At 54.2% G+C, this 27,767-nt stretch overlaps 1 protein-coding gene across 1 annotated transcript in view; it reads right to left on the bottom strand.

Moving 5' to 3' along the window:
* Positions 1 to 25,695, bottom strand: part of FAIM2 (Fas apoptotic inhibitory molecule 2) — a 32,476-nt gene extending 6,781 nt beyond the window's left edge. Inside the window, exons 1-11 of the mRNA XM_010385373.2 lie at positions 25,570 to 25,695; positions 22,937 to 23,132; positions 19,786 to 19,889; positions 19,319 to 19,383; positions 18,819 to 18,872; positions 12,522 to 12,572; positions 12,141 to 12,180; positions 11,574 to 11,611; positions 10,927 to 11,014; positions 10,500 to 10,595; positions 8,796 to 8,849 (exon numbers count right to left, since the gene is read on the bottom strand). Coding sequence (XP_010383675.1) covers positions 8,796 to 8,849; positions 10,500 to 10,595; positions 10,927 to 11,014; positions 11,574 to 11,611; positions 12,141 to 12,180; positions 12,522 to 12,572; positions 18,819 to 18,872; positions 19,319 to 19,383; positions 19,786 to 19,889; positions 22,937 to 23,132; positions 25,570 to 25,584 — 801 coding nt within the window. The 5' untranslated portion in view covers positions 25,585 to 25,695. The remainder of the gene's footprint in view (positions 1 to 8,795; positions 8,850 to 10,499; positions 10,596 to 10,926; positions 11,015 to 11,573; positions 11,612 to 12,140; positions 12,181 to 12,521; positions 12,573 to 18,818; positions 18,873 to 19,318; positions 19,384 to 19,785; positions 19,890 to 22,936; positions 23,133 to 25,569) is intronic.
* Between the last annotated feature and the right edge of the window lie 2,072 nt (positions 25,696 to 27,767).

Below are 27,767 nucleotides of genomic sequence, written 5' to 3'. Positions count from 1 at the left end.
CGAAGTGTTTTCCTAATTGTGAGGAAGGGAGGGCATATATTGCTGTCCCACTAGAAAAGCAGGGTGAGGGGTTGGGGTAGACGGGCGTATTTTTCTTAAATCCCTTGGACACTGTGGGTCTAGCCCAGACTGGTCATGGTGTGTGTATGTGTGTGCACGTGTGTGGGTATGTGTGTGCCTGTGTATATACGTGTGTATGTGTGTATGTATGTGTATGTGTGCGTATTTGTATATATGTGTGTGTGTGTACGTGTGCGCATGTGTGTGAGTGTATGTATATAAGTGTATGTGGGTATATGTGTGTGTATGTGTGCATGTGAGTGTATGCATGTGCATGTGTGTATATGTGTATGTGTGCATGTGTGTATATGAGTGTATGTGCAAGTGTGTATGTGTATGTGTGTATGTGTATATGTGTATGTCTATGTGCATGCGAGTGAATGTGTGTATGTGCATGTGTATATGTGCGTGTGTGCGTGTATGAGTGTATGTATGTACATGTGTGTATACGTGCGTGTCTGTGTGCATGTGAGCACGTGTGTGCATGTGTATGTGTTTGTATATGTGTGCATATGAGTGTGTATATGAGTGTATGTTCACGTGTATATATGTGCGTATGTGTATATGTGTGCATATGTGTGTATGTGCATGTGTATGTGTGTATGTGAGTGCATGTGCGTACGTGTATATGTGTGCATATGTGTATGTGCATGTGTATGTGTGTATGTGTATGCATGTGAGTGCATATGTGTGCATGTGTGTATATGTGTGCATGTGTGTACGAGTGTATGTGCATAAGTATATATGTGCATATGTGTGTATATGTGTACATACGAATGTGTGTGCATGTGTGTATGTGTGTTTGTGTGTATGTGTGCATATGTGTATATGAGTGTATGTATGTACATGTGTATATATGTGCGTATGTGTATATGTGTGCATATGTGTGTGCATGTGTATGTGTGCATGTGAGTGCATGTGCGTATGTGTATATGTGTGCATGTGTGTATGTGCATGTGAGTGCATATGTGTGCATGTGTGTATATGTGTGCATGTGAGTGTGTACAAGTGTATGTGCATGTGTATATATGTGCGTATGTGTGTATATGTGTACATACGAATGTGTGCGTGTGTGTACGTGTGCATGTTCGTGCATATATGTGTGCATATGAGTGTATGTGCATGTGTGTATATGTGTGGTGAGTGTATGTGTGTATATTGTGTATGTGCATGTGTGTATATGTGCATGTATGTGTGTATGTGTGCATGTGAGTGTGTGTGCATGTGTGCATGTGAGTGTGTGTATAGGTGAGTGTATGTGTGTATCTGCATGTGTGTATAGGTGCGTGTATTTGTGTGCATGTGTGCATGTGTATATGTGTATGTGTGTATGCATGTGAGTGCATGTGTATATGTGTATGTGTGTATGCATGTGAGTGCATGTGTGTATGTGTGTATATGTGTATATGCATGTGTGTATATGTGTGCATGTGCACATGTGTATGTGCATGTGTGTATGTGTATATGTGTGCATGTATGTACGAGTGTGTATGTGCATGTGTGTATGTGCGTATATGCACGTGTATATGTGTGCAAGTGTGTGTGAGTGTATGTGCATGTGTGTATATGTGCGTATATGGGTGCATGAGTGTATGTGTGTATATGTGTCCATGTGTGTATGTGTGTACGTGCATGTGTCTGTGTGCATGTGAATGTGTGTATGTGCATGTGTGCATGAGTGCATGTGTGTGCATGTGTATATGTGTATGTGTATATGTGTGCATGTGTATGTATGTGCATGTGTGCATGTGTGTATGTGCATGTGTGTGTATGTGCATGTGTGCATATGTGTGCATGTGACTATGTGTATATGCGAGTGTGTATGTGTGCATGTATGTTTATGTGTGCATGTATGGGAATGTGTATATGCGCATGTGTCTGTGTGCATGTGAGTGTATGTGCATGCATGCATGTCTGTGTGCCTGTGAGTGCATGTGCGTGTGTATGTGTGTATATGTGGATGTGCATGTCTGCTTGCCTGTGAGTGCATGTGTGTGTATGTGCATGTATGTATATGTGCATGTGTATGTGTCTGTGTATATGTGTATGTGCATGTGCGTATATGTGTATGTGTATATGTGTATAAGTATCCATGTGACTGTATGTGCATGTGGATAGATGTGTGTATATGAGTGTGTATGTGTGCATGTGGGTATGTGCGTGTGTATATGTGAGTTTATGTGAGAGTGTGTATATGTGTGTATATGCGTGAATGTGTGTGTCTCTCTGGAAGTGCTGTCTTGGCTTCAGCGCATGCTCAGCTTCAGCAGCAGCTGCGTCAGGCAGGTCCCTGCCAGCTCTGAGGTCTCAGCCCTGCTTTCCTTCCAGCGACTGAGGACAGATAGCTCTATGTCTCTCCATAGTGGTCAACATCAGAACTGGAGGTCCAGCACCCCTACTGAGCATCTTCCTATTCCAGCTCTGTTCATCCAAATGCCATTAGGCTTGCAGCATCCAGTACTGACCATGCACAGTCTCCCTGCCCCCACCCCACTCCAGCTCTGGGACACTGCAGTGACCTCCTAAATGGTCTCCCAGCCTCTGGTCTGTCCACTCAGCTTCTCCCTAATCTTCCTTAAAGCACGACAACTGTGATGTTTCTTAGCAACTGTCAGTGCCAAGGTCCTCAAATCGGCCAGGCTGGGCAGGGAGTGAAGAGGTCTATTCTCACTGGGCCCATCACCTAATTTCTAATGTCTTATGCCTCATTACTTTCCGAGGACTCTGGGACTTGGGCTCTCGATTTAGGGGGCTCAGAGACCTTAGCTTCCCCAAGGAAGGACCAACTCCGAGATGCGGCAACCTGTCTCAAGTCCCGTGGGCCCTGGAGTCTCAGCTGCGGCTAGAAGCCAGCTGCAGGCATGTGCCCCCACCTCATTCCCTGCCCCATCACACCAGCCCTGCCTGACCCTCATGCTCCCTGTGTGACTTTCCATGAGTTTCTACAGAAAAGCACTCAAAGAGAGGGCACTAGGGGGAATGAGAGGATTCGGCCACTCTGAGGTCAGGGCTGTTCAGCTGGCTCACCCACTTCTCCTGGCACATTTGGGTTCTGGCATCCAGTGAGGGGTCTGGGGTAGGGGTGAGGCCAAAATCCCAAGGCTCCCTGAGAATGTACTAAGGCTGACATGGGTGAGGCCTTGGAGGGGCCTGTTCCTCAAAGCTGGACCAGAGCCCTGAGAAACCTTGCCTCCCATCGCCTCAGGTGCTGCCCCCTCCACTGGGCGGCCCTGCCCTCAAAGATGGCAGAATCTCAAGGGAGGTGCTGATGTTTCCGGGAGAGAAGCTGGATTCTCGAAGCTGGATTCTCACAGCGCTTCCAAAGCTCAGGTTGGTGGGAGTTGAGGGGAGGGTCTCCCTCGGGGTCTGGGGCCTCCTCCTCCACTTCTTTTCACCCCACTCTTGCACAGCCTCCTCAAGGCGGCACACATGGCAGGGACGCCTGCATGCAGTGTGCAGTGTGCAGCTCTGCTCGGCTACAGGGCTGGGAGTGGCCCCCACTGTGCTGAGAATTCCCCAAAGGGTATGGTGGGAGACAGCAGAATGGGGAGATGAGAGACTAGGGGGTGCTGGGTGCTGGTTATGGGATACACTGGAGCTAGGGGACCACAGAGTCTGCAGGCCTGAGGGTCAGGACGAGGTCAGCATGTTTCTGAGTTCGAGTTAATGGGAGGGTAAAGGGATTTAGTTATGGGGCTGGGCCTCTGAGGGCCTTCATCTACCTGAAACTGAGAGGAGGGAAAGGGAATGAGTCTCGAAGCCCCTCTCATCAACATTCCCCTGCCCCACGGGCCCCAGGGGAGCTGCAGATGAACATGGGCAGGGGATGGAGCCGGGGGAACTGGCCCTGTGCTCTCCATTGTTGTTTCTATAACCTGCAGGATGATCCCGACTAGGGCCCTTTGAAGTGTTGATCTCCTAATAAGATAATTGGCACTGCAGTTCCCCTTACCCTGTGACTCACAGAAGACTGATGGGCAGTGCTGAATTCAACCACACAGCCTGTGTGTTCTCTGCCTTGCTCTGATTGTACCTCTGTGGGCCTGGCCCTGGCCCCTGCCACACCTCTTGGGGATCCGTTCATGCCACAAACATCTCCTGGGCACGTACTATGTACCAGGCCCTGTTCTGGGCACGGGGGCTGCAGTGATGAACAAGCCAGACTACAATCCCTGCCCTTAAGGAACTTAGATTCTGCTGGAGGGAGACAGACAATGAGCAATACATCAAGAAAAATAGACAGTGTGTCAGAATGAGATGCGCTACAGAGAGAGGGAAATAGAGTAGGGAGGAAGAGGGAGGGACAGAACTGCACACACTTGAAGGATGGGAGAGAGGGCTATGAGCAGTCCCTAAGAACAGACAGAGGCAGGTGCAGAGTCCCTGGGTTTGGAGAGAGCCTGCCATGATCACACAGCACGAGGCCAGTGTGGCTACAGCAGAGGAGAGTGGGGAGGTCAGAGAGGGCCTGCAGGCTGTGGGAAGCGATTGCGGGATGCTCAACAGAGGAACAAGGGTACCTAACACTCCAGCTGCTGTGCCCCGCATAGACACAGGGCATAGGGGCAGCCTGCAGGAGGCCATGGCAACAATCAACCCAGGCTGGAGGCTACGGGGGCTGGGACAGGGAGTAGCCATGAGGGTAGAGATAAGTTGTCAGATTCTGGATAGGAGTAGGGGCCACAGCATTGATCTGGGGTGTGATGTGGGGGGTGAGGAGACGGGAGGAGTGGAAGGTGTCACCAAGGCATTTGTTCTGAGTTACAGGAAGATGGGGAAGGCTTTGGGAAAAGCAGGCATCCCGGGGAAGGGGCAGGAGCTTGGTTTTATACATGTGAAGTCCGAGGTGCCTATGAGACTTCCTCATGCAGACCCTCATTAGGCAACCGGAAATTCTAGTCTGGAATTCAAGAGAGATCCAGGCTAAAGATGTAAATGTTAGAGTAATCATCATAAAATATCGCATTCAAAGCTTTGAGGCTGCCTGAGGACCTGAGGGAGCAGGGTAGAAAGAGAAGAGTCAGCCCTTTGCAGGATCAAGAAGGCTGTAGAAACGCCTGATCAAGAAGACTGTAGAAAAGCCTGGGCCGTTGGTGGCCTGGACACCAAGGGACGAAGATGCTCTGGGGAGGGTGGTGGAGGGAAGGAACGGTTGTATCCAGTATTTCTGGGAGTCCATCAATATTAGGACTGAGACTGGGTCCCTGGATTTAGCTACACGGAGGTCCCTGAAACCTGGATGAGAGTGTGTTTAAGAGGATCAAGAGAGAATGGTCAGGCGCCGTGGCTCACGCCTGTTATCCCAGCACTTTGGGAGGCTGAGGTGGGCAGACCATCTGAGGTCAGGAGTTCAAGACCAGACTGGCCAAGACGGCAAGAACCCATCCCTAATAAAAACACACAAAAAATTAGCTGGGCGTGGTGGTGCCTGCCTGTAGTCCCAGCTACTCAGGAGGCTGAGGCGGGAGAATCACCTGAACCCAGGAGGCAGAGGTTGCAGTGAGTGGAAATTGTGCCACTGCACTCTAAACTGGGTGACAGAGCGAGACTCTGTCTCAAAAAAAAAAAAAAAAAAAAAAAGAATGGGTGGGAAAGGAATTGCGAGGAGAGTAGGGAAGAAGAAGAGAGGGAGGAGAGCCATTGGAGAAAGTCAGTGGAGGTTCTCTTAAAAGGAGTTTTGCTGTATATGGGGAGCAGGGAATGGGACAGGAGTGAGAAGGGAGATGTGGGTCAAGAGTGTTTTGTGGGTTTTTTTCAGGTGGGAGAAATTGCAGAGTGTTCCTATGTTAATGGAACTACTCCAGTAGAGAGGGCAATGCTGATGACTGACAGAGAGAGAGAGAGAGAGGAAAATTCCTGGAGAGACCTCCTCAGCCTCTCCCCAACTCCAAGCCAGCAGAACCACAGAAGGTGTCCTCTTTGAAGGGAACCACAGGGGCACTGGAAATGGCACCAGGCTGGGCACAGGACACCTGGGCGCTGGTCCTCAATCTGCCTGTTACTGGCCATAAGACTGTGCCGGGCGTGGTGGCTCACGCCTGTAATCCCAGCACTTTGGGAGGCTGAGGAGGGTGGATTACAAGGTCAGGAGATCAAGACCATCCTGGCTAACACAGTGAAACCCCGTCTCTACTAAAAATACAAAAAATTAGCTGGGCGAGGTGGTGGGCGCCTGTAGTCCCAGTTACTTGGGAGGCTGAGGCAGGAGAATGGCATGAACCCGGGAGGCAGAGCTTGCAGTGAGCTGAGATCGCGCCGCTGCACTCCAGCCTGGGCAACAGAGCAAGACTTCGTTTAAAAAAAAAAAAAAAAAAAAAAAAGACTCTGTGCCAGCCCCTTAACACCTAGGGCTTCAGATGTGGAAAGTGAGTCTTACAGCATCAGGGCTGCCTGCCCCCACTCCCTGGCCAGACTGTGGTGGAGATGCAGGGAAGTAACAGGTGTGAAAGTGCTTTGTAAAACATCAAGGGTGGAATAGAGGGTGGGGACTATTGCTATTATTTTAATAGCACTAGGGCTTATCAAACAAATATAAGGGATTACTATTCACCCAGCCTTACTTGCATGCATGGCTCCCTCAGGTGGTTCACACACTCACTGCGACCTGATCCACGGGAAGCCAAGTAAACTCCCCGGCCGGCCCCCATGGGTGCTCACTGCCTCCAACATCACCAGCCTGTCTGCCCTGGCTTGACCCCTCTTCTCTCCCCTGCAAATGCCTCCCTCTAGGGCGTCCAGGTGCTGTTGCCCAGACTAGCTCTCCCGAATGTGGCCCTCCTCTTTCTCACCTAATTCAATTCCCCACCATCCTTTGAAATCTTTCTTTAGGAAGTATTGCCTGGAGGGAAGAGCATGGTGCAGGGTCTGAGAAAAGTTAGTCTCTTCGGGTGACCAGGCTCCCAGTTTGCTCAGGATTTAAGGGCTCCTCAAGAAGTGAGGCTTTCAGTGCTGAAACTGGGGAAGTTCTAGGTAGCCTGGAATAAGCTGACACTTTAGTCTTGATCAAGGCCACATCGACCCATTATCTTGCCAGGAAACCATGGACAAATCATTCCATTTCTCTGGAGGTCAGTTTTCTCATCTGTAAGAAGAAGGCTGGGAGTTTCACTAGATCCCAGCCCTCCAGTTCCAAGCCTGGAGGTCATTTATTCATTCTACAATACTGGCTGTGTGCTACTCTGCACCATGCACTGCTCTCTCCCTGCTGACCAGGCATCTGGGCAGCCACGCTGCACATCACACACAGTATGTGCTCTATAAAGACCTGTGGAAAGGACACATGAATGAACCTGCCACACCCCCACTCAGGCTTGATCCCTATCCAAATCCCCCAAAACCTCTGCTCACTGCTCTCTTCCCATCCCGTGCCCCAATTCAGCCCCGCCAGCCTGTTGCCCACAAGCCTCCGGAATCTGGACTAAGCTGCAACTCTGGCCACTTGTATTGAGCTGAACGTTCCAGCTAGGGAGGGGAGAGTCTGGTCACTGCTTCCATTGTCAATAAATGTTGACCTTGAATGCCTTCCCAAGAGGACGTCACCAGTACAAGCTTGCCCACCTGGGTGGGTCCTGGAACACGATCACATTCGGGTGCGTGGAGCCCACCTGAGCAGAAGGCTTGTGTTGGGCAGCTCCAGGCAGGTGTCTGTCCCTGGTCATCTCATCTCCTGGGCATCTGCTTCCAGTCACTCCCCACTTAGCCTCAGACCCCAAGGGGGACTCACACCAGACAGTCCAGGTTCCCAGATTGGCCCTGTCACTTCCTAGGATGCTGTGTGACCTTGGGCATGTTATTTGATATCTCTGAGCTTCAGTTTCCCCATCTTAATTAATTAATTAATTAATTTTGAGAGGGAGTCTTGCTCTCTCACCCAGGCTGGAGTGCAGTGGTGCGATCTCAGCTCACTGCAAGCTCTGCCTCCTGGGTTCACACCATTCTCCTGCCTCAGCCTCCCGAGTAGCTGGGACTACAGGCACCTGCCACCATGCCTGGTTACTTTTTTGTATTTTTAGTAGAGACGGGGTTTCACTGTGTTAGCCAGGATGGTCTCGATCTCCTGACCTTGTGATCCGCCCTCCTCAGCCTCCCAAAGTGCGGGGATTACAGGCGTGAGCCACCATGACCGGCCTCCCCATCTTAATTTATTAACAGTAGAACCTATCTTATAGACTTAAGACGACGATTAAATGCATATGGAGAGCTGGCTGGGGGGAAGCAAGTGTTCAATAAATATTAGCTGTTACTGTTATCCCAACCATAATCATCATTATCAACATTCTGTTTCGTGAGAAGAGCAAAGAACATGCTCAATCTAACAGTGTCTCTCTCTCAGGGTGCTTAGAATCCCCCTAGCTCCAAGAAGTCTTTCCCAGTTGCCTCTAGGAGGGTAACTACTAACTTGGTCCACATGGCCAGGATACACCCACTCTCCTGCGTCCTCAAGCACTGCTGCCTCTCCCCTGAAGGAAAGGGTGCCTCTTCCCAGCTCTGCCTCTGTCTACAGCTTCCAACCTGCTGTTACAATCTTCTCTCCTGCCCAGGTCAGCTGGTCTGTCCTGGAAACCAGGTTGAATTCCCCGAACAAACAAACAAATGCAGCGCTGGACCTAGCCCTACCCGCAGGTGCTCCCAAGGATCCAGGGAGGAGGGCCGTGGGGAAGATGGGAGGAGAAGGGGACTGGGGTGATGGTCAGGATGCTGGGAAGGCGTCTGCCAAGGAGCCAGACCACACTCACCAATGTAAACACACCCGCTCCCAGTGCTGCATAGACTGCATGGAGCCAGGGCACCTGCGGCAGAGGAAAAATGGGCTTAGGGATGACAAGAAGGGGCAGCAGTCAGAGGGGCAGGGAGGAGGGCTCAGTCTAGAGAATGGAGCACATGGGGTAGCCCCGCCCAGTGCTCCCTAAGGAGCCCCAGGACTGACAGTGGACCCTGAATCTCTGTGTGCCCAGGGTGGGTGAAGTGCGGCATGGGATAAGAGTGATCCTGGTGGGACTGGTGGGAGAACTCCCCGCCAGCCTGGTCCTTCTTCCCACAGCACATAGCCCCGGGCTCAGGGCTGATGAAGATGACTCTCGGTGGGCCCTGTTCTCCCTCTAGCCTGGGACTGCTTGAGGCTGCTCCCACCTCCCAGGGTGCGTTCATCCCTGTCCAGCATAGGATCTGTCTGTCCTTGTGTCAGGGCGCTCCTGGGCTGTGCCTTGGAGGCAAAGAACTCAGGACGAAGGGGACAAAGACTTGACCTCAGGGGTGTGTGTGGGGGCATCTGGAGTCTCTGCCAGCTGTGATGGTGGGCTTGCCTGCATAGGCTGGAACAGCACCTCCCCACCCTCTGCCCCCTGAGTCTCCCTCCAGGTCTGGAGTAGCCAGCTGTGGGGAAAACTCTGCTGGAGGCACCGCACTAGGGCCCTCCATGGGGCCCTCCTCCAGAAGACTCGGAAACAAAGGCATCCCATCAACCAGACCAGGATCAATAAAGGGTTCTTTGAAGTTCTGTGGCCCCTTCCTGTAACACTCCTCCCCATCCTAGACACACAGAGGGCCCCCAGGCCAGCTCTGGCCCCTCCCTTCGTCAACAGGATCCTGGGAAGAGCCAAGGAAATGCCAGCACCAATCCTGACATCCTGGAATGGACGCCAAGTGCCCGGAGGCTGGGGCTGGGCAGGATGGAGGTGGGGAGGGGGAAGTGAGGACTACTGCTCACAGCCCTGCTAGAAAAGGGCAGTGGGGAACCATGCACCACGTGTGGCTATAGGGGTGAGGGGTGTAAGCACTGGGCCCCTAGCAGCAGTCCAACAGCTCATCTCCTGGGTTCCCAGGATTCAGATCTCAGGGCCTTCCTGCGATGCCCCCAATCTGCCCCTTCTCCACATGTAGGGGCCCGGGTGCCTGCAGAGTCTCAGTTTAAGTCCCCAGGGCAGGCTGGACACCTCTAAAAGAGCCGAGATTTGGCCACCAGCTGGTGGACGTTCTAAGGATGTGGGTATGCCCTACTGCCCCACCTCCCGCCTACCTGGCCAGCTAGATTCTACCTCTTTGGACTTGGCTGATCCCACAGGAGCCCCCAGAAGACCCTTCCTCAGGCCCTTCTGGGTCTGGTGGGCCTCATGGAGCCCCGGTACTCCCTTCCCTGCCCAGGGTTTAAATGCTCCACACCCTACCCTCAATCTCACCTCCACCCCACAGAGGAGGATGGGAAAAGTGAAGCCGGATGTGGCTTGTGGAGCCAGGCAGGTACCCAGGCCTGACAAGAAAAGCCTCCTTGTTTGCTTACACTGCCAGCACGCCTGTGACAGGTGCCAGGAGGGGCCGCACAGGATGGTAGGCTGTGGGGCCTTGGCTCCTGGACTTCCCTGGTGGGCAGGGGAGGGAACGGCACCTTGGGCCAGTGGGGCCCCTTCCTCCCTGTGGGGCCTGCCGGGGACCCAGAGACTCACATATTGGAAGGGTAGGAGAATGGCCAGGATGAGTCCGCTGAAGAAAAGAGTCATGAGAAGCACGAAGAGCACGCCCTGGCAGGAGGTGAAGTCGAACTGCGGGGACAGGATGGGGTCAGCTGCCAGAGCGGCCTGACCTTCCTGGGACCCCAACTACAGCCAAGCCTGTATGGGCCAAGCTGTATGGGCATACAGGCATACAGGCATACAGGCATACAGCAGGCCACAGTCTTGTGCTCACTCCAAGAACCTGGCATTCCTTCCCCTCCTCGCCCTCACCAGGTTGTCTCCCTCTCCCCAGACCCAACTCACCCCTTTACTTCTCTCCCCAGCCCTGGGTCCCAGCTCTGAGCCCCCCCACACCCTATCTGCCTTCCCCTGCTCAGCCTCAGGCCGGGGGTCCCTGCCTGCAAGCCCCAAAGCTGACCTTGGTCTGGAAGCTGAAGACGGTGACTGAGAGGCAGACAAGGGCTGTGATGCCCAGGCACAGCAGCACGGAGGTGGTGTTGTAGTAGCTGAGGACCGTCAGGCCAAGGGGTCAGCTCCCAGGCAGGGCGTCTGGTCTCCCCCACCCTCCTAGCAGGGCCCCCTCTTCTGCCAGGACCTGGTCTTGGGGTCCCTGGCCCTAATCTGGTGCCCTTTCCCCAGATCCCTCTGTCTGCCTCCCCAGCCTTTCTGCTGGGCCCTGCCCCTCCCAACAGGCTGACTCCAAATCAAATTAGAAGGATCTTGAGGAGGTGGGAGTGGGAGTGGGAGTGGGGAGGGATTTGTGCCGGACCCAGAGGTGGTTTACAAGTAACTGCAGGTCATGAGTCTGGGGGCTTGTAAGCTACAGTTTGGGAGAAGCCACCTTGCTCCCCTCCCCCTATCCACCAGGCCAGGTCTTGGGGTCACTGTCCAGCTGAGTGCTCAAGGAGAGGACCCTAGGCCAAAGCCTCCTGCATGCCTGAGCCCGGGCCCCATCCACATGCTCCCAGGAAGTATGGCGTGTGGGGCAGCGCCCCTTGGGTGTGGCCAGTGCCTGGCTCCAAGCCTGGCCTACGGTCCTCCTCTCCTTCCACCTGCTCCCTTTACCTGGACAACATCCCAGTGAGGTAGGCCATGGACAGGGTCTGAAAGGAGAAGCAAGGTAAAGGAATGCTCCAAACTCAGACTGCGGGGGCCCAGGCACCCTCAAGGTCCAGCCCAGGTCCCTGTCCCTTGCAGGTACCCCTCAACTCTTTGTCTCTGTCACCCCCACACATACTGACTTTCAGGAGTCAGGCCTGGCTAAGGAGTGTCCCCACTGCCAGCTTCAGGCTCTGCGCCAGCTGTGCCTTTCTTCTGCAGCCCTGCTCCCTGCTTCTAAGACCCTCCACTCTTCTTCATTACCATAGCTCTAGAATGCCTCAGGCAAACGCCTTAAAAAAATTCACAATGAAAAGAGACAGTGGATGGGGAGCGGGGCGAGATTAAGCCCATTTGGAAAGAGAAGATGGAATATGTTTGTGGAAGAAGTGGGGTGAAAACACCCCTGCCCCATGCCAGGGACCTCACATTGGACATCCCCAGCCCAGTCTTCCTGGTCCTCAGTCCACCCTGCTTCCCTTCTTTCTCCATCTCCACTCAGCATCTGTCCTCAGCACACCCCAGATCACTTACAAAGACGGTCAGGAGAATCAGGTTCCAGGGGAAATGCCTCCTGCAAGGCAAGCCACAGAGTTCAGGGGAGAGTGGGGGGTGGGGGCAGTGGGAGCAGGCTGTGTCACTGCTGCAGGGAGGGGGTCTCTGACCAACCCCCTCCACACTCCTCAGAGCCTCTTCCTTCAGCCACATCCCCATTTGCTCCCTTCTCCATCCCCCTTCTCCCTACCTCAGAGACACAAAGTAAAGGAGGGAGGGGCCGCCTGCTCAACAGAGGCCCAGAGAGGGATGGGGCCCTCTCAGGGGTGCACAGCTCGCTGGTGGCAGGCAAGGCTGGGGCCAGAACTTTCATGATCCTGCTCATATTCCCACAAATTCTTCCTCAAGCCATTAGCATACCTGGGTCCAGAACAGCAAGCCAGGGTCAGGTAGGTTGCAAAGAACACAGCACTGGAGAGACAGACGGATGGGTGAATTAGCCAGCCTCTCTTGGGCTCTCCCCCGAGACCCCTTGTTTATGCCACTCTCTGCCACCCCCACCCACAGGGCAGCCAGACGGGAAGGGATGGGGAGGCCACGGTCATCCTAGAACCTAACAGTGGGCAGGGTGGTGGTTCAGTTCCAAAAGAGAGCAAAACGATGGGACGAGCCTGCTTCTAGAAACAGGGAATGAGATAGAAACAGGTCACATGAGATAGCTGTTGCTGACCACTCAATCCAAAGTGGCCTCCCCAGATGCTCTTGTTATTTTAAAAGCACATATACAGCATTTTCCACGTGCTAGGCAGTTTAAAGTGTTTTATGAGTATCAATGAACGTAATCCTCACATCTTTACTTTACAGCTGAGGCACGGGGAGGTCAGGCAACTTGTCCAAGGCCATCCAGCTACCATGCTGCAGAAGCAGGATGAGAACCCAGGCACTCTGGCTCCAGAGTCCCTGCTCATAACCACTGCCCCACACAGGCCCTTCTCAGCCCTTATCATTTACCTGGAGAGATCTTGTTAGTTATTTTACTGTTGGTCTAGCCTATTAAATTGTAAACTCAGCAAGGGTAAGGCCCTCGTCTGTCCTGCCAGCACCTGGCACAATCAGGAAGTGGCACCTGTTGGATGAATTTTTATATCAGGTGGCCATGTCCAGTGAGAGGCTAGCAGGCAGCTTGAGGGCAATCCAGAGATAGGGATGGAGGATTGAGATTTTCTGAGTAGTGGAGGCAGAGGCCAGTCCAGGAGGTGGGAGATGATGGCTGGGGACCCAAGGGTGGAGCTTTCCCCTGCCTACCTAGGTTAGCGGTGCCACCAATGCATAGTTTCCAACCCCCAATGGGCCTTGAACATGGCACTGCCATCCTTTCCCCATATCCTTCCTCAGTTCTCTCACCCACAATTTCAAGCTTCCTCCTCCATCCACAAACCTCCCAGGCCCCCTCACTCTTCATGCACAGTCTGCCTCCGGTGTTCCAGAAAGACTGGAAATGAGGTGAGCTCCCTTGGCTCCCTGCCTGCCACCTGCAAATATCATGTGGTGCTACTTGCCCTCCTGTCCCTCCTGTCCCTCCTCCCATCCCAGGCCAATCCTCCCACCCCCTTAATTGCCTGGGGATCTCCATTACTTAAATCTTTCCACTGGTACCTCTCCTCCCACACAAGCCTCCTCAGCTGTTTTCCATCTTTAACCAACACCTTCCCTGGCTCCAGCTACTGCCACTTCATCCTCTCTTGCAGCCAGGCTTCTTGAAAAAGTGGTCTCCATTCACCATGCCCCCTCCTCCATCTTCCCAACCCAACAAACACAGTTTCAGCACTACTCAACAGGAGCTGGCTTTGCCACATCACTAGGACCTTATTGAGTCCAGTGGATACTTGTCAGTCCTTATCTTGCCTGGCTTCTCAACATCTGGTCACTATCATTGTTTCCCTAGTTCCTCATGACCCCGGGTCCCTCCTACCTCCCTCACACTCCTCAGTTCCTCCAGGGTCTCTCTCAGTCTGCGTGGTTCCCTCGATGTGGGGTCCTCTCCAGCTCTTCCCCCATGCTCTCCCTAGGCGGGCTCACTCAACCACATGACTTGCTCACCCATATTTCTGATCTATATTTTCCTTTTCAACCCTAGTTTCTAATTTCCAACTGCCTACTGGGCAGACGTGACTATTCAGACACAAGTAATGCTCAACATTACTTGTTGAGCATTACTCAACAAGAGGGGAACTCAGCAAGAGGGGAACTCCCTGTCTCCCCTTCTTCGTCTCCTGCATTCCCTCCTGCAGAGGATGTCATGCATCCTCTAAATCACCCAATCAGAGACCTCAGCATCATCCTTAACTCTCACTCTGCTACACCCAATTAACCACCTGGACTTGCTGATTTTTCTACCCAGGCAGTTAGCAAAGTTGCCCTCTTCCCTCCACCCACTATCACTCTTTGCGGTCAGGGCACCTCTTTCTCTCTCTGGCTTGGAGTATTGCAGGAGCCCCCCTGCCTTCCACCCTCCATGCTGCAGGCAGATCCAATCATGTGACTTCCCTGTGTAAAATTCCCAAAGACCTGGCAATGCCCTGTCTGAGCAATCAGGCAATGCATTCCCACCCACCCCTCCAGCCCTTCTCTCACTGCACTCCGCCCCTCCACTACACCCCTCTCATCACAACCTGCTCTGCTGCCTGGAAACGTGCCTGCCACACTCTACTCCTGCTGGAAGGGACTGACTGGCAAGGACACTTGAGGCCTTGGTTAGAGGGGGGCACCTTCTGTGCACCGCAGGCATACCTCAACCAAAGCCTGAGCCGCCGCACCCTTCGGGCCAGCTCCTGTGACTTCCCACCCAGGTATAGCATCTGGGGGCCAGCCTGCAACTTATCAATGTTCTATTCCCACCATCTGACCCAGAGCTTGGTGCCTGGTACATGCTCTTCAAATATTTCTGGATGAAATGCAAAACAAAACAAAACAAAACAAAAAACTCAAAAAACAAGAGATGCAGGAGTTGAGACAAGCACATTGGATTTGGTGAGTAGGACCCCTTCAATTTAACCCTTTCCTGGTCTTCAGTGGTTTTCAAATAATGAGGAACTGTTGTCACAGTGACTGGAGGGCTCTTCTGGTAGTTAGTGCCAGGGGCTGCTGAGCATCCTGCTCCGTGCAGAATGGCAGAGCCATCCTGCCCAACTTAGGAAACACTCGGAACCTGCCCTCTTTCAGTCTCACTTGAGTCACTGGTCAGCCACCTCAGCAATAATGCTAATAATAATACCCTTGTCCATGTGGGTGTGGGTTCTATCTCCCCAGCCAGAGTGGAAGCTTCCTGAGGGCAAGAGCCCAGTCTCCTTTTCTCTCTGGTTCATAGCTCTCTAACTTTCAAGACAAGGGGTCCAGAGGAAGGGCAGAGGGGCCAAAGACCCTGGGATTGTGGTACAGCTTGGGAGCCTGACACCCTGAATTCACATCCCAGCTCTGCCACTACTGTTGTGTGACCTTGGACGATAGCCAAGACCCAGTTTCCACTTTAGCGAAACAGAAATACTGGTACCAACTCACTGGACTGTTGGGAGGACTGATGAGACAACAGTTCAAGCGCTTCGCGTGGGCCTGGCACAGGGGTGGGACTCCCCACTAGAGTTATGATAATTAGAGGCTGGCTGATGGACGGCTTCCTGGAAAGGCTCTGACCCACCTCCACCCAGCTCTGGTCTCACACTTTTCCTCCTCTGCCTGGATTTCTCCTGGCCCACCAGTTTTCCACCACCGCAGACACAGTGGCTCAGTGGGCGCAATCAGACAGTAAGGTGAGAACCGATGGAGGGAGGCAACGAGGGCCTTGAGAAGCTGGGCTGTGGGTCGGGGAGGGGGAGGCTGGCAGCCCAGGGGGCAGGGAATGAGTCACTTAAGAAGTGAGAGAGAGAGAGCCAATGATTTATGTATCAGAGCCCCAGCCCCAGGGCCTGGGCAGGAACCACAGTCTGTTTACAGAATGTCAGGACAGGGAAGTAAGGCTCAGGTTCAGGCCAGCATCCAAACCTAATGCCTTCCCCCAGCTTGTCCTGCTCTAAGACAAAGGAGGAAGCAGAGCACAGAGGGCAAGTACATGGGTTTCACCATCAGAAAGACCTGGATTTCTACCCTGGTTATGTTACTCTGAGCCTCACTTTCCTCATCTGTAAAATGAGGATAATAGTAGTGTCTGCCTGGCAAGGCTATTGAAAGATCAAGTGAAAAATACATGTAAAGTGCTTAGCACGGTGCCCTCCATACAGAAAAAGAGCTGTCTGCTTCTCAGTGCTCCTATTGTTATTCTAAAAGGAAGAGACCCGGATGGAGTCCTCAGGGAGCACAGGATGTGTTGCACGAGGTGAGACCCACCAGGACTCAGACAGGAGGCCGACTTAGGGGGCAGGATGGAGAGAGTTGAGGGGTGTGAGGGGGCAGGGCAGGACCCCAGGCAGGGTTTCTGGAGGAAAAGGGCAGCATCCCAGTGGTGAAACTCCCAAGCACCTTTCACACTTTGGGACACCCTATGAAAAGCGCCCAGTTCATGCCCACCTCACCTCCCACTTTTGCCAGCACCCACCCTGGTAGAAGCCAGAGAAAGCATCTCTGTTTTCTGCCCAGAGACGTTGAAGAGGAGGGACTCCAAATCTCACCATTCAGAGGTCAGATTCTCACACTCCACCCTCCCAATCCCCCCATCCCACCCAATGGAGTAGACTCTGCCCCCACTTCCTGGGCCTACTCCCTCCTGGGCTGTCTCCCTGCCACCACCTGCTCAGAGCATGGAATCCCACAGACCCTCCCCCAGAAGGCTCAGAGAGGGGCCTAAGAATCTCTTCCCAAGTTCTCAGGGGCCCAAAGCTGCCAGGACATGCTGACGTGCCAGAAGCCATGCCAACCTGCCACATGGGCTGGCCCAGGTGGTAGACTCTGGGGCCTCATTAGTTTTACTGTACAGTGCCTCCCAGTCCCCCAAGACACATGCCTCCCCACCTGCCTGCAGACAGGACCTCTGTCCTCTGCTCTAGGAAAGACTCTGGAACCCCCAGAGGCCAGGCTAGGGTCCTTACCGTCAGCCTCTGGTGGGCCTCTGTGAACTCCAGGCCCATCTCTGAGGCTACTCTGGGCTCGACGTGGTGCACGGGGCTCTGGGCTGAGCCCACCTCCCCACCAGAGCCCTATCCAGGAACAGACTTGGGACTGCCACAGTGTGTAAGCTCCTTGGCCAGGCAGTCAGAGCCTTGACCCCACAAGGCCCCACTGCTCTCCAAGATGCCTGGAATTCCCCTGCATGGAGCCTTCCACCTCTCTGTCAGAGAAGTCCCAGTTTAGAAAATGCACCATGTGGCCGGGCGCAGTGGCTCAAGCCTGTAATCCCAGCACTTTGGGAGGCCGAGACGGGCGGATCACGAGGTCAGGAGATCGAGACCATCCTGGCTAACATGGTGAAACCCCGTCTCTACTAAAAAAACACAAAAGCTAGCCGGGCGAGGTGGCTGGCGCCTGTAGTCCCAGCTACTCGGGAGGCTGAGGCAGGAGAATGGCGTAAACCCGGGAGGCGGAGCTTGCAGCGAGCTGAGATCCGGCCACTGCACTCCAGCCTGGGCGACAGAGCGAGACTCCGTCTCAAAAAAAAAAAAAAAGAAAATGCACCATGTGCATTCTTGCCCCACGCTTTTGCTTAAGCCACTTCTCTCCTGAGAACGCTGTCTCCAGTCTTCATGGCCCATCCTTTGGGGGGCGCCCCTGATGTGGGCTGCATGCGCTGGTGTACAGGCTCACTCCTTCCCTCCTCCCCTCTCTGAATGCTGCACCTGTTCATGCTACCTTGGGCCACCAATAACTTTCCCTGCAGAGGCCTCCTCTCCTGCAGCCCCTGTACGGGGCTGGGCTCACAGTGAGTGCAAGAGCAGTTCTGCTCTGAGCCCCACGATGGTTCTGGTGTGGAGATATCCAGGATGACTCCTTAATTACCCAGAAAGGAGGATCAGAATCATCTACACCTTCAAACCTTCTCTCCCAAGTTACCAGCTGGTTTCCTCAAAGAATATAGGACAAGCAGGAGCCAAGTGGCTCGAGGGCTGCAGGGAGCCTGCCAAGTAGATGGATTAAGAACACAAGCCTTAACCGGAATTCTGGGTTTGAATCCCAGTTCTACCACTGACTAGCTGTGTGACCTTGGGCAAATTCCTCATTTCTCTGAACCTTAATTTTCTGAAGTAGTCATACCCAGTAGATGTGAGGACCGAATGCAATACTACACATCAAGCACACAGAACAATGCCCAGCCCTAATTAAGCACTCTTTAAGTGGTAGCTATTATGATTAATATTTCATAAGCATTACTAACAACATTAATAAGAGTAGCAACATTATCATTAGTGTGGGCCAAAGTGTTCCAGCCTCACTGCCTCTTAAGACCGAGGTCTGGGTCTCTCCAGCTACAGCCCTGGCCCAACCCTTCCCAATTTGTGCAGGCAGCAGAACCTACCCCCATCTCCTTTGTGCTCCACCAGATTTAACACCCCAGATAGGTCCTTCTGGCCATGCTCTGAAGCCGGCAGAATGGGGCAGGGCTGGAAGGGATCTGTGAGGACAGTCCCTATGGGGGTGGGGGAAGCTATGGGCTCAGATTAGGTCAAGAAAGACACAGAGATTCCCTCTTCTGGCCACTAAGCCTTCTCTGGAAGGGGACTGGGATATACTCACTAGGATGCCCAGTACCAGGCTGGGTTGGCCTGGACGTAGTCCTTGACAGGGTCACTGTAGAGAAGAGAGAGGGGGAGAGAGAGTCAGAAAGTACCCTAGGTCTCCATTTCTGGTTCAGCATCTGCATCTGTCCCACACAGTTCACAGGACTTGATAGGAAGCCGAAGGAATGCAGCCCCTGGAGGCTCGGGGAGTCCCAGCCCACAGTCCCTAGCTGGGACCTGCAAGTGCCTGGGCATGCAGTTAGTGGTTCGGATCAGAAGGACTGCCACACAGACACCCAGAAGGCACCCCGGGTCCACCCCACACTGGACAGACAACCCCTCGCCTGGTGCACTGTCTAAGGCTCTGTCCCAGCAGGAGGAGGCCCACTGGCATCTCTCCAGGCCCACTGGCATCTCTCCAGGCAGCATTCCAGCAGGAGTCTGATCATGGGTTCCCCGGTTTCAGGCCTGGCCATAGCCACCCCTGGAAGGTGCTGGTCCATGCTGCCAACTCACCAGAAAGTAAAGAGAGCCACGACAGCCAAGGTCACCAGCAGCTGAATCAGCAGGATGGTGTAGACCTGAGGGTGGGAGGAGATTCTACTCAGCTTGGGGAGCCCTGTTAGGGACCTGTCAGCCCCTCAGCGACTCGTTCACCTCTCCAGGTCCCCATCCTGTGCACTCCACCCTCCTTCTTGGGGGTCATTGGAGTGAATCCAGGACAAGGTGAAAGGAAAGCAAAGATGCTGCAGAGCCAAGCGCACCCCCCTAGCATTGGGAGAAAAGAGGGGACAGTGTGTTTAGGTGTAGCAGGGGGCACTGGAGTGACACCTAAGGAAGCAATTCCTAGTGCGTGCCATCAGCTGGGATCACAAGAGAAGCGGGTAGAGATGGCTTCTGCAGGCAGAGGGTTGGGCCAGGGGCCTCTACAGGGGCTCCCCCACTGAGCCTCCCAGTCCCAGAGGGCTAGAGAGGGGCATTACCTTTCTGATGAAGACTCGACGAACTTTCTGGTCGTCCCAGCTGAAAGTGGTGAAGAGCTCATGGTCTCCGGTGGGGAAACCGTTGTCATAGCTGGAGCTGCTGCCTGTGTGGCATGTGGAGGAGGAGGACATGAGGGTTCCCCCTACATGGAATTACTGTCCCCAACAGCCCCCAACTCAAAGCTGCCTCTTTGTCAACCTGGCTTTCTGGACCCTGAAGTCTCTTTGCAGCCCCATTATCAAACACCCAGCCCTGGCCCGGCCCAGCCCCACTCCAACCCCCAGCCCTGGCCCAGCCCAGCCCCACTCCAACCCCTAGATCTCTCTCCCTGGTCAATTCTCCCTTTTCCTGCTCTGAGTCCTGGGAAGAAACTGTCATCCCCTACTTCTCCCTCCACCCCGGTTGGGGCTCCCCAGGGACCAAGCTATGCCATACAAATGTGAACCTCCCATCTTCTTCCCCCCACCCTCCTCCTTGGACATTCTGGCTCCCTTGCAGTCAAGGATCACAGAGGGCCAGTCACTCTCTCTGGGCCACCCAGCAGCAAAGATCCTGACCCTGGCTCATTCTTTTTGTTTCTGTTTTGTTTTGTTTTGTTTTTTTGAGATAGGGTCTCACTCCTGTCACTCAGGCTAGAGTGCAGTGGCATGAATGCGGCTCACTGCAGCCTTGACTTCCCCTGGCTCAGGCAATCCTCCTACCTCAGCCTCCCGAGTAGCTGGGACTACAGGTGCGCACACCACCATGCTTGGCTAATTTTTCGTATTTTTAGTAGGGATGGGATTTCACTATGTTGCCCAGGCTGGTCTTGAACTCCTGGGCTCAAGCAATCCACCTGCCTCAGCCTCCAAAAGTGCTGGGATTACAGGTATGAGCCACCGTGCCCAGCTCTGACTCTGGCTTGTGCTGAGGCCCTTGGGCTGGGAGCTGGGGACTGGTTGGCTGTGGTGGACTGCTGGTGCTCCAGCTGGAAATCAGGGCTTCAGTGGGGTCAGGTGATGGAGGGGAAATAAAGCCAGGACATGGGCAAGAAGTGGGGGTGAGGATGACAGTTCCAGGCCTAGTCCCAGAACTGAGTCTTTTGGAAGAGCATGGACTCCGCAGTCAAACAGACCCAGGGGTGGATCCCTCACCTAGAACGTACTAGATGTGTGACCCTGATAAAGTTACTGGCCTTCCCTGAGCCTCTTCTGATACTGGTTAGTGATACCCACCTCCTGGGGTCCAAATGAGATAAACATGAAAGCCTCCAGGTCTGTGAAATGAAAGCCTACGCTCTCTGGTGGGAACTACACTGCCCCCCCTCCTTGTGTCCCTCATCGTGGCCATTTCCAAGTCCTCCACTGTGTTCATTCTGTCCCTCCACTGTCACCACTAGGTTTCCATGATCTCCTTTGCCCCGAGCAGTAGCCTCTGACTTGGTCTTTCAAAGCTGACCATGGCATTGCCCTGCTTTGAGCTCTTCAATGGCTCCCCACTGCCCTTCACTCAAGTTCAAGTTTCTTAAGAAAGCCTCCACGGCCTCCCTGAGCAGCGCCCTCCAGCTCCACTACACATTCCTCCCCCCGACCCTGTTCTCAACCTGAGTATATATTTTCGACCATGTATTCTCTTGCCTGTGGGCCCCTGCACATTCTATTCTTTCAGCCTTAAACACTTATTTTCCTGCCTTTTCACCAGGCTAACTCATGCCTATCCTTTGGGACTCAGTGTGGATACCCCTCCTTCCAGGAAGCCTTCCCTGACTGTCAGGTGGGTTAGGTAAGGTGCTCAGGCACCTGTCACTGTGTTTGTGTCACTGTGTGGTAGTTGTCCAATCACTTGTCTATACAGTCAGCTCTCCAAGGACAGAGATCCCAGCAGGTCTTGCAAATCAGTGCATTCTCCGAAACAAACCCAGACGCAGACCCTGTGCCCTGGCACACACTTAGTCAATGTCTGTCATAGCTGCCTTCCTGCCTCGACAGTTCCTCAGAAAACATTCCTTAAAGCGGCAGTCCTAGCAACCAGGATATGGGAAATGAGGAATGGGGAGAGAGGTAGACCCACTGCTAACCTGAGGACCAGAGACCCTTGCCCTCTTGACTTTCGCTTCTCCCTCGTGTCCTGTCTACATCCTCTGCCAAAGCCCACGTGGCCAGGACACAGAGAGAAGGGAAAAAGAGAGGGAAAGTGGGCCAGTGGGCGTGTAGGGAGGGGAGGAGGACACCCACAAACACCAGACCTTCATTGACCCTCCAGTAGGTCACGGTGGGGTGAGTCTTCAGGGGTCTGCGCCCAGGGGGTTTGTAGTGGGAGGTGTAGACCATGGTGGCTACTCCCTGTGAGCAGAGGCTCTGTCTGGGGCATTGTCTCTGGGATCTCTTCTAGAATCCTGCTGGGGGTGGGGTGATAAAGTAGGGGAGGGGAAGGGGCTGCTGAGGGCAGCCGAAGGGGCTGAGGAGGATTTTCTCAGAGCTTTTGGGAAGCTGTACGTTCCTGGCCCCAAGGTAAAGCTCCCACAGGCTGCTCGACCCAACAGAGCAGCTCCTACCCACTGAGATTCTCGGTCTGCAGGAATCTGGCATCCACCTGGGTGAGTGTGCCTGGCTGTGGGGGACACTGAGGCTGGCAACCACACTCCCTCGCCGTGTCATGCCCCCCTGCCCCAGCACGGGCCTGGGGAAGGGAACACAGATGAGGAGAGTGATTGGTGAGGTGGATTCCCAGACCCCTATCCCCCAACAGCCCTGGGCCTCCATGGGGACCTGTCCCCACTGAGCCAGGCCCAGTGAAGGCTGTGGCCAGTGGCAGTTTCATACACCCACTCCTTCTCTGTATCTCTTTCTTCTAGGAGGTCTTTCTTCACTAGCCCTTAGCTTTTCTCCCTCATCTGTCCCCTCCATTTACTCTAGCATGGTGACTTGAAAAAAAAATGCCCTCTTCCCTATTGAGAGCACCCTGATGCAGACATTGTGTCTCTTTCCGTTTTCATGGAGTCGTCTCTGACCTATCCTCAGAACAGTTCTCCAAATCCTAAGCATCTAACAAGACAGCTTCATACAACCACACAGTGTACCTCTTTCTGGACAACTTCCTCCTACTCAGGTTTTCTCTCCGGGTCAACCCCCACCCCATGATGCTCCAGGTTCCAGGAGCTGAAAGACTTACTGGGGTCCACATAGGCCCAGCTTGGGTGGAGAGGCACCGCCGTGGGGGCTGGGGAGAAGACCCCTGCCTTCATCCCCTCCCCAGAGGTGGCTTCCTCATAGGAGGGTGGGGCTGAGGGCACTGCTGGAGCCTCCTTCTTCTCGACGTGCACCTGCTGCTGCCCCTCGGTCCCAGGGGCCTTGTTAGCCACGGAGAGCTGTGGAGTAGAGGCAGAGAGAGAGACAGTCGCCAGGGAAAGGGAGCCTTCCAAATCCTCCTCACCAACTCCTCAATTCCTGGAACTTTCACGGGTCCTTCCTTATCTGCACTCGGAAGCCAGGAGTGCAGACGAGAATGTCTCTATTTTATAGACAAGAGAACTAAGCTCCAGAGGGGTCAGAGCTAGCTGGGGCACATGGTGGAGCTGGGATAGGAACAGAGGAGAGAAAATTCTTAGGAGTGCCCACCATTGGTTGTCACTGTCACTATCCCTGGGGTAGGGGCAGGGCCTCTACGGTTCCAGAAAAGGGCCTGGCACATAGTAGACTGTTACAAATAAAAGGTCCTGTCATTTAATCTTCCTGAGACTTGCTAGTTGTATTTTGACTCCTGCTTTAAAATGAGAATGAGGATCAGAGAGGAAGAGCGATTCATCCAAGGGCACAGAGCTGCATGTGGGCCCACTGAGAGGCAGGGCCTAGGCACCATCCACTGGGATTGGTCTCCTTCTGTTGGGCTGGAAGTGATGCAAGGAGGATGGAGATTAGGGAGAGAAGGGTAACAGAAAGGGAAGAGGAGAGGGAGAAAACAGAAAAGAGGAAGGGCCTTCAGGATGGAGGAAGGGCAAGAGGATCCTGGCTAAAGGTCTGTTCTGGCCTCATCCTGTAGGAATCTCAGCCTCTCCCCTAAACCAGAACAGACTCACAGAGTGACCCAGTGGAAGGGGCCTCAGAAGACATCCAGTTGAATCTCTTCCTTCACTGAACAGATGAGGAAACTGAGGCTCAAAGGGAAATGTCCCCATGGCAGTTTGGAAACGCGAGCCCATTTACACTCAGATGTGCCCCCTGCCCCCCACCCGTGGACATGTTTAACTTTGGTGGGAGGATTTGAGCTGGGAAGTGAATGAGGCAGCCAGAGAAGATTGGGGTGGAGGGGGTGGTGTGAAATTGAAACATCAACAAAAGGTCCGGCTCTCAGAAAATGGGATTTAGGTCTGGTTCCCAGAAGACTGTGTTAGACCCAAAGGGCCACTGAGGAAGACTGCGGACTTCCTTCTTTGCAGGGGGCGTCTGGCTGAGGCAGCCTGGTGATGGGCACGCCAGAAGACTTCTGGTTCCATCCAGGCCCAAGGACCACTGATCTGGAGCGGTCTCCTCCGTCACCCAGCAAGCCTGCGAGTGAACTGGGGACAAGGGGCAGAGAAGGCAGAGAAGGCAGAGGTCCCCCTCATGCCAGGAAGGGAACAGCACCACTAAAGGGCCTGGTGGAGGTGGGGTGGGGGTGGAAGGAGACTCAGCAGAAGGGATGGGTTCTCCATGTTTACCAAACTGAACACTCCCCAGGCCTCCCACTCCCTCCCACTCCCCAGCCCCCGTCATCACCCGGATCTGAAGGATCATGCCCACCAAAATCGAGTTCAGCCCCCACCCTGCCACTCCGCCCCTCAGAGCCTCCTGAACCCTGATGTCCAGCCCCCCCGACACACATACGGCACTCCCAAGTGAGGTGTGATCAATGGCAGGAGGTGGTATCATCCAATGACATCATTTGAGGCCCAAAGAGCTTGCACACAGGGAGAGGAGGGTCTGAGGGTCCAGGGAAGGATGCCATTGGCTCTGAAGCTCCTCTCAAAGAGAAGAAGGGGGAGTGTAGGGTAGGTCCTTGCCCTGTTTTCTCTGCCCAATCCTTAGCAACCCAAACAGAGGGCCAGAGGACCCTCCCCCTTAGCCCCAGGCCCTAGTGGTTGTATAATTCCACAGGCTATTGATGTTACATAAGCCTACTAGGCCAGCCAAGTCTCTGCCCCAGCCCCTCCCCTACAATTCAGGCCTAAAACTGGAGAAGAAGAGATGCTTCATCCGGACCCATCCATGCCTGGCCAGAACCAAAACAATTACAGCATCCCGATGCAGGGTTGTCATAGCAAGCCCAAAGCACAGGGATGGAGCCAAGATGCCCAGATGCGGAATAATGGCAGGGAGCGGGGCGGGGGTTGTTTCTGTGGAGGGTGGAAAAGATAAGCATAAAGTGGTTGGGTCTGGGATTGGAGGGCTGGGCCAGAGGGGGTTGCCCTATAGGCACTGCCCCTCAGGACTCAGCCTGGCACACACATACCCATGCACACACATACAGTCACACTGGACGCCTGGGCTGACTCCTCACAGGGGGCCTGGGTATCCGGGAGGAGCCTTGTGATGCCAAAGCAGGGGTGGGAGGGAGACGGGGAGGAGAGGCGCGCCTGCGGGCTGGAAGAGGCCTGGTCCATTCCTTGACACAGGCCTTTCGGTCCTCTGACTTCAGCAAGGACCACTGAGGACCTTCAACCTAGGGCCAGGGGAGGACGCTTTCGTGGTCCAGAGGGTTTGCTGAGGATGACAGGGAGCCGGGAGCCGGAGGATGGAGGATGGTGCAGGCGGGGGAGATGGCGGTACCTTTCCCTGGGTCATGGTGCCGTCTCTCGGGGAAGGGGTCTCTGAGGCCGGGGCGGCCGCTTGGGTAGCCGCAGCCTGCTTGCGTCTCTTCCTTCCTCCGCGTGGGTTCTAGCAACATCCACTGCAGCCGGGCCGGGCCGGCGCGTACCATCGGCGCGGGGGGAGGAGGGGGCCGGGCCTGGGAAGATGCTGCGGAGGACGCTGCGGATTTGCAAGCCCTGGAGGAGGCGATCGCGCACCGCCCCCTCCCGCCGCTCTCCCCACTGCGCCCCCCACCGCCGCCCTTAGCCCTCCCCCGGGATGAGAGAGCGTCGCGCTGTGGAGCAACCTCAGTGGATGGATCCGCGGGGGCTGAGCGGGCGGGGGACGCGGGAACTCCGTGACACCGACCAGCTGACGCTGCCCGCGTGAAACCAGAGCCGGGCGCCAGGGCCTCATCTCTCCACCGTATCTGCACCTCTCTGCAGCTCCAGCTGCGCCTCTGCCCTTTCCCCCTCCCTCTTTGAATGCGGCCCTGATTTCTGTCTCCATCTCCACCTCCCCTCTCATCATCTATTTCATCATCCACAGTGGAGGGGAAGGTCTGGAAGTCTCGCTTGTGCTACCCGCTGCTAACAGGGCCCCTGGGCCCTGCGCTTCTGTGGGTCTGGGGCAAGCCAATAGCCACCTCTCCTTGCTCCTTTTTCTCGCCTGTGAAATGCACACAGTAGGTCCCTCCCTGCCTTGGTTCACAGAGACATGGGGTGGGAGGACACCTCTTATGTTTCCTTCAACCCTGCTGGGACATTTCATGGGGTCTTTCTGGAGACACCGCTAGTTCTGTCTCAAAGCCTCTATAACCCCTGCCAGAGCTCTCTTCCTGCCTCCACGCTTAGCTTCCATCACCCCGTCTCCATCTTCCCCACGGTTCCCTTCCTCCCATGCCAGAGTTCATTCTCCTCGCTTCCCCAGACGTGTCCTTGGGACCCAGCCATCATTAGGCCCCGTTTTCTGTAGCTGCCGCAGTGTCACTGTGGGGTTTGCAATCTCAAGAGCTGGGATCAAGTCCCAGTTTAGTCACCCACTGGCCACGTGGCCTTGGCAAGGCCCTTAACCTCTCTGAGCTGCAGCATCTCCTATGAAAAAGAGGCTTAGAACAGAGCTCTGTCCATCCTAGACTGACTGTCAGACGCACAGATTATGGCAGTAAAAGCACATAAAAGTCCACGAAGTGCTGGAAGTATGTGAGGTATTATTAACTGAGGAGTCTCCTACCAGAATGTCTTGGGTTGCCCCAGAGCGAGGACCCACAGATCTGCCTAAAAGAAGGATCTGAACCTGCTATGATAGGATGAGAAACTAAGACCTGGGACAGGTGGGGGTGGCCACTTACCTTCTGCTTCCCTCTCACTGCCCAGGGACCCACCTAAAGACTTTGAGAAAGCAGGGCCCGGGTGGGCAGACAAATTATAAGCCTTTTTTATTTTTATTTTTTCTGAGACAGAGTCTTGCTCTGTTGCTCAGGCTGGAGTGCAGCGGCACAATCTCAGCTCACTGCAACCTCTGTCTTCAGGGTTCAAGTGATTCTCCTGCCTCAGCCTTCCGAGCAGCTAGGATTACAGGTATGCACCACCACGCCCGGCTAATTTTTGTATTTTTAGTAGAGACAGGGTTTTACCATGTGAAATGCACTGGACCAGGCTGGTCTCCAACTCCTGACCTCAAGTGATCCGCCCACCTCAGCCTCCCAAAGGGCTGGGATTACAGGCATGAGCCACTACGCCTGGCCTAATTATCAAAGTCTTTATCCCATCCCTTTTTGCCCTTTGTCCCCCACTCCATAACCACCAATTTTGTACAAACACACTTAAGCCTGGGCCTCCATGTCCAGAGGCTCTCTCAACTCTGCAAACCTGAGCTCTTCTTCCAGCAAGCTATGCCCTGGTCCCCAGCACTGCTCCTGGAGCTCTGGCCAGCTGGTCCAGGTTCTGGCCTTCCTTCCCTCTCTGCATCTGCATCCTGGAAGTGTTTTCCTTCTCCTGCTTGACAGCTTGAATACCACCTCCTCCAGGAAGCCTCCTTCCCCCCAGTTGGAGTTAGATGCTCCTCTTCTGTAGTTCCCTAGCCTGTCACGTGGCGCTGTGAAGTTTCTTTGACTGACTCCCTCTTACACTCTAAGCTCCTGTAGCAGTTTTGGTGTGAGTTGGACTGAATGCAGT

Source organism: Rhinopithecus roxellana, chromosome 10 (assembly GCF_007565055.1).
Source record: "Rhinopithecus roxellana isolate Shanxi Qingling chromosome 10, ASM756505v1, whole genome shotgun sequence".
In the NCBI taxonomy this organism is placed as follows: domain Eukaryota; kingdom Metazoa; phylum Chordata; class Mammalia; order Primates; family Cercopithecidae; genus Rhinopithecus; species Rhinopithecus roxellana.
Note: the sequence above shows the minus strand (reverse complement) of the source record. Positions and strands in the feature narration are given on the sequence as shown.